Source organism: Electrophorus electricus, chromosome 19 (genome assembly GCF_041902795.1).
Source record: "Electrophorus electricus isolate QZ-2024a chromosome 19, ASM4190279v1, whole genome shotgun sequence".
Lineage (NCBI taxonomy): Eukaryota > Metazoa > Chordata > Actinopteri > Gymnotiformes > Gymnotidae > Electrophorus > Electrophorus electricus.
This window is the reverse complement of record NC_137515.1, coordinates 20,110,001-20,116,640: the sequence shown is the minus strand read 5'-3', so window position 1 is coordinate 20,116,640 and position 6,640 is coordinate 20,110,001. Positions and strand designations below refer to the sequence as shown.

General features: G+C 46.1%; 1 protein-coding gene across 1 annotated transcript in view; it reads left to right on the top strand.

The window, feature by feature from the left end:
- Window positions 1–462: 462 nt before the first annotated feature.
- tacc1 (transforming, acidic coiled-coil containing protein 1) overlaps window positions 463–6,640 on the top strand; it is a 23,200-nt gene continuing 17,022 nt past the window's right edge. The window contains exon 1 of the mRNA XM_035535595.2: window positions 463–750. Within this exon, the coding sequence (XP_035391488.2) occupies window positions 677–750 (74 nt within the window). The 5' untranslated portion in view covers window positions 463–676. The remainder of the gene's footprint in view (window positions 751–6,640) is intronic.

Sequence of the window (6,640 nt, the reverse complement as noted above, 5' to 3'; positions counted from 1 at the left end):
GAACAGGGTTTGTCCCACATTCCAGGTGGCAGGTTAACCCTTTTTAGACCGTCTCTGGAGAGCCGCTCTCTCAGGAGACGTGCTACACTTTCTCACAGTCCAGAGTATCGCTCGTTATCCTAAGTTAACCCGAGCGGAAAGAGATGACCTTCACCCTCTCTCATGTGATCTGTTTTATATGCAAAACCAAACCCAGTTGCTTTTCCTGTTCACAAATTTGATTCCACCAAAACAAACAGTGGCAGTTTAAACCTGTTGGAAAAGATCCAGGCTTGTTGTCCCACCCTCCATAGAGTCTGCCGAGGAATGTCCCACAGACCACTGGCAATCTCTTTTTTGTGTGTGTGTTTTGCAAGTTAAGGAGGACTATATTGATTGAAGTGTGAGTGTGCAAACTGAAGTGGGTTGGGCTGTAGCAGGAGGCGGGGCTAGCCGTGAACGGAGGGACTGGCGTAGTGAGCCTAGCAGTCCTGGGCAGACTACCTCTATGCTGTGTCACTGCTGAACCTCTGAAGAACTCTCAACACACATCACACCTCAACATGGCAAACTGTGATCTGCCTGGACCCCTACGACAGTACACCTGAGTGCGTGCGCGCGCGCACACACACACACACACACACACACACACACACACACACACACACACACACACACACACACAGCACCTGGAATTATGGGGGGCTCGTTATCTCAAACCAAGAAGAGTGATGGGGTAAGAACCTCCTTCAAACAGAAGAGCAGCAGTCTGTAAGTTTCACATACATGTAACTTTTTCATATCTGAGTGTCAATGCCTAATATAGAAACATTGTGCAGTGCCAAAAATGCACTGTAACTGGGTTTGTTTCTCTTTGGAAAGAACTCATGCCTGGAAATACTTCCCGTTAAACGACGTTTCCGCACAGCACTGGCTAAATCCGCACGCTGAGCGCTTGCTTTACAGAGTGCTTTGAGACAAACTTTCCATCCAACTCTTGTTGTTCTAACATGGTCCCATGTAGTCAACATCACCTAGAATCTGTGTGAGTAAACCCTTCAGTCTCGACCTGTCCCGCATGGCTGTGACAGTCCCGCTGACTGCAGGGTAAAACTTGAGTATCCAGGGATGTTTCAGCATGTCCTTGTTTACACAGCACCCGGGACAGATCCTGTAAGGTGAGAACATTTATGGTGCTCCCTTCATAGGAACGGACATTTGTTACTGCCATGTTTGAAGTTTGTGTGAGCAGTGAAACAGTCTGAGGTGTAGTCAGGGTTGTCTGGTTGACAGTTACTAACACCTCCTACTTCCACAGGCAAGGTTTGAGCCGTTTTTGTGGTTCTGCATGCTTGTGTTTAGTTCTGTGAGTCTTGTATTAATTGCACTGCCACCTGCAGACGGGTTGGAGTACTGCACTGTGTAGCACAGGTTCAGGAGATTTGCAGGCTGTAATGTGTATTTGCATTTGCTTGCTGCCTCTGACCTCTCTCACTTGTGTTTGTGCATACAGGGTGTGTCATTCAAATACAGATGTACACTGGCTTTTAAGGTGGATGGCTCATCTAACCATTGAGTGATGTCATGCAATTTGCTTATGACCCTGACAGTCTGATTCCTTTGTAATAAACTGAATTTGGATCAGAGAAAGTGATGTAGGTGGCATCGCTTAGGTCCCATCTGGACTAATCTGGATTAATACCTGTGACTCTGACAGGCTGTTATCACTCCACTCTGAGGTCTGAGTCATGTGACCCACTGACAAGCAGAAAACACTCCACCTTGGGCCCTGAGTCATGTGACCCAGCAGAGCTTTAGCATCTAGGTGCTTAGACCCCAGTCAGCTGAGCACAGTTGGATCTTACTGTGTTATTCACATATAACACAGCCAAGTCCCACTCGTATTGTTCTGTCTTATCCCATTAGACAGCAGTGCCACTGTGTTTTCTCCTTCTGTCCAACATTAACTCTTTTGCACAACGGAGGCTGGATATCTATAGTAGCAGTGAGGCCCAGTAGCACAGTGTCTGACTGGGACAGAAGTCACAGTTACCATCCTCTTAAATATCCCAAATATGGGAAGATATTAATATTTGTCAAAAAGGTGCTTATACTACCTCAAGTGAATCTGCAAACCCAAACTATATATCTTGAACTGTCCCAATTTTAGAAACGTTATTGTGTGATTGACCGCTAGATGGCGCTATAAGTACGCGATAATGTGTACAGTCGTGGCCAAAAGTTGAAACTGACACAAAGTTTGATTTATTGTTTGTTTGTTTTTTAGATCCTTTTGTCAGATTATTAGGTTATATTGTATAGTGAAGTATAATTATAAGCATTTCATACGTTTTAAAAAATCTTTTATTGAGAAATACACCCTGTTTAAGCAAAGGCTTAATGTTCACCCTTCTTTTTTTAGACATCTGCAATTCACCTCGGCATGCTGGATATCAGCTTCTGGGCAAACTCTTGACTGATGGCAACCCATTCTTGCCTAATCAGTGCTTGGAGTTGATCACAGTTTCTGTGTTTTTGTTTGTCCACCCTCTTTTTGAGGAGAGCCCACAGGTTCTCAATGGGAATGAGATCCTGTTTCCTGGCCATGGACCCAAAATTTCAATGTTTTGTTCACCAAGCCACTTGGTTATCACTTTTGCCTTGTGACATGGTGCTCCATCCTGCTGGAAAAATCATCGTTCATCACCAAACAGCTCCTGGATCGCTGGGAGAAGTTGCTCTTGGAGGATGTTTTGATACCATTCCTTATTCATGGCAGTGTTCTTAGGCAAAATTGAGCAAACCCACTCCCTTGGATGAGAAGCAACCCCACACATGAATGGTCTCAGGATGCCTCACTGTTGGCATGACACAGGATTCATGGTAGCGTCATTTTTTCTTCTCAGATGTCCCAAACAGTCTGAAGGAGGCTTCATCCGAGAAAATGACTTCACCCCAGTCCTTTGCAGTCCAGTCCCTGTGCTTCCTGCACAGTGTCAGTCTGACCTTTGTGCTTTTCTCGGACAGAAGTGGCTTCTTTGCTGCCCTTCTTGATGGCAAGCCGTCCTCCAAAATCCTCCGCCTCACTGTGCGTGCAGTGAAGCCTTCGGAAGCATTCTTCACTGCAACTGAACCTCTCCCTGAAGTTCTAGATGATCTGATAAGTGTTTGATTTAAGCACAATCTTCCAAGCAGCTGTCTTTGCCTGTGAAGCCCTGCTGATGTAATGCAATGATGACTGCCCGAGTTTCCTAGGTAGTTACCATGGTTAACAGAAGAAAACTTCAAGCACCACCACTGTTTTAAAGCAACCAGTCTGTTCTTCTAGTCAGCATGACGGTGATATCAGCTGCCTTGTTCTCATTAACATTTTCTCCTGAGCTAATGAGATCACTGACATGTTAGCAGGACATTTTATGGCAGGGCTGAAATGCAGTGGCTGGAATGCAGTAATTTTTGTGATTAAGTTCATTTTCATGGCAAGTAATTCATCTGATTACTCTTCACAAGCTAGAGTTAATGCAAATCACCACTATAAAAACTGAAGCAGCAAACTTTGTGAAAACCAAAGTTTGTGCGAGTCTCAACTTTTGGCTATGACTGTAAGTGATTCAGACCCAAATATTTATAGCACTAGTGAAGAGATGGCTCAGAGGTATCTCAGAGAGGGCTCAGAGTTGGCTTTCTCGCTACCACCCCAAACACAATGCTCCATTTTGGCCCAAGCCTGCTTTCATATGGATGTCTTTCATTAAATCAATAAGAATGTTCTTTATTTTTAATAATTTATGAAGACATGGTAATAAAATATATGTTTTAAAAAAACAAAAAACAAATGTACATGTAACTGCCCTGTAACTGGTCTTCAGGGCCCCAGGTGTTCAGGACGTGATGCAAATTCTTTGTTCAAATCTTTGTTTTGGTTTGTAACACATCTTTTTTGCTCAGATGCCCCAATCTCCATGACAGCAGTTCTTAGTGAAATGCCATGACTGTGTGTTTTACAAGCGTTTGATGTCTCTGTCATGCACAGGTAGGCTAGCACACCCTGTCTTCATGCAGGCTGGATATGGTAGGATCTGTGTTAACTAAGCACTGCAGACGTGCAGTACTGACGTGCGCACTGGGGGCTCCCGTGCCTGTGTGCTGTATTCAGAACAGCTGCTCCCACAGCCTTGACGGAGGTAAAAATAACAGTCATGGCTATTGTGAGGTCGGTCAGCAGTGTTTCCCAAAGACCTCACGGTGAGAGTGTTTACAGCCAGTTTACAGGAAGCGCAGATCTCAAAGAATGGCGCATCCGCCGTATGTCACGTCTCATGAACATCTCCCGACGAAAACAGACATATAAGAGTATAGGATTAATGAAACAGGTTTACCTTCTCTACTTTAAATGGAGCATCAAGCAATACTAAACATTAAATAAGTTCAAACTAATTTATTGAATTAATTTATTTTGACTATTTAAACGCTAAATGCTTTTAGGGAAGCCACCTTGGCACTTAGCACTAGCCATCATGTGCTTGTGTCAGTATCAGACTACCACATAGTCATTTACGCTGGAGACATGACCCCACCACTCTCTAGCTGATTTTAAAAGTGTTCTCAGAAAATATGTTCTATACCAACTTACTGAATATACCTGTTAAACGGCACTAAGACCATACGGAAAAGTGAGTTTGCTCATTTGCCTGAAAAAATAAACGCGACACAACTGAAAAAAATCATAGAACGGAACAAAAAATGTTTTAAAAATAATAAAGCAATTGTGCTACAAATCTATTTAAACCATAGTGCGGATGCGTCTTGTGTTATTCGGTGTTGGCCAGCTAACGTGACCTCTCGCTTCCAGTTCCATTGCTGGGCTCGTGCCTGAGGAACGTGCGTTCGAGGGGCAGCTGGTCTGAACACCACGCCTCGCACATGTCCCCAGTACCTTTCAAAACAAAGTTTCACCTGAGGATTATTAGATTAGTCACTACTGGATAAATGGCCTTTTACTTTGTATTCAGACTGCACAGTTCGTGCAGTAAAGTGGGGAAAATGGAGACTGTCTCTGGGTTTGTTTAGAGTCCCACGCTTGCTGCCGTTCCTGCAGATAGGGGGCGCTGCAGAGCTCGGCCTCTGTTTCTGGGCTGCCGTGGGTCTTGGCTCAGACTGGTCGTCTCCCCCACTCACTTCCTTTCTGCTGCGCCTGTCGGGTTCCTTTCCTTCCGCTTTTCACCCCAGCACTTCCTGAGAGCCCCCCGGGGACGGTTGAGGGTGGGGGTAGAATCCTGCTGGGTCCAGGGGTCCTGGGGACCGTTTTGAATGACACCTGTTACCATACATGTATCCATGTTTACGTAGATGTTAATAAACAGCAACAGTAGCCTTGATCTTCATTTTCCTCTGTGTGTGTGTGTGTGTGTGTGTGTGTGTGTGTGTGTGTGTGTGTGTTGTGTGTGTGTATTGTCTCATGACACTGCAGACATGCGGTTGCCATCTGACACAGACCACAACAAGCTCCCTCCAGCCCTGGAAGGTGGTGTGTGTGGACTCCAGCCTCTTTGTGAGACCTGCCTGTGAAAACATCTCCCAGCTTCTGAGAGCTGCACAGGCCTAGTCCTGCCCCTTCAGTTGGTCCCACCCCTTCAGCTGGAAGCTCTTAGTAGGCTGAGATGTGTGCGTCTGCTAAAGAGGCCCTGCCCTCATGCTGCCACGATTCAGGGTTCCTACACACAGAAGGCCTCTGATCTTCAGGTTTCATACGTGGCTTAGTAGAGTCTGTCTGGCCTGAGTGGTGTTTGTTTCTGATGAAAGACCCATCATATTCTGTGTGTGCTGGTGCGTGCACATGTGTGTGTGTGTGTGTGTGTGTGTGTGCCTGTCTCAGCTCTTCATTTCAAGCTCATTAGAGGCCAGCCTATTAATCAGTGTGAGAGCGTGCACACACACACTGCCCTGGCTTTTTGGAATTCCTCAAATATTATCCTTTTTTTCCCCTTGAATGACACAGACAGGGATTGTAAACCTTGTGTACCTTGGCCAAACCAGGCTAAGCCAGGTCAAGGCTGTTGGGTTCCTCCCTGGGTGGAACCATGCTAAATCTCCCATAACCTCAGTCTGCAGAGCCTTATAAATCTGCCCACTCTGTAATTAGCAGGCCCCACACACACACACACACACACACACACACACACACTCACAGACCAGCTCCTCCGTTGAACATGCAGCACACGCCTTAGCCTGGCTCAGCCTTTCTTTGCAGCAGCAGAGTGTTTGCGTCTGGGAGTGTTTGCGTCTGGGAGTGTGCGTCTGGGAGTGTGCGTCTGGGAGTGTGCGTCTGGGAGTGTGCGTCTGGGAGTGTTTGCGTCTGGGAGTGTTTGCGTCTGGGAGTGTGCGTCTGGGAGTGTGCGTCTGGGAGTGTGCGTCTGGGAGTGTGCGTCTGGGAGTGTGTGTTTGGGAGAGTTTGTGTTCTTCTCTAATCTTTGTAGAGCCACGTTCCCCACGATCCTTCTGGGTTCTGTTTGGCTTCTGGGTTCGGTTTCTCTGTTGTATTCTGGGTTGTTTCTCAGAACTTGTGCACTTCTGCCCAGGCTGCACACTGGAATCCCAGCCTCACATCTTCCACTGTATTTAACACACACACATGTTAGAATGTTTTTGTGAGAGTGCCCTC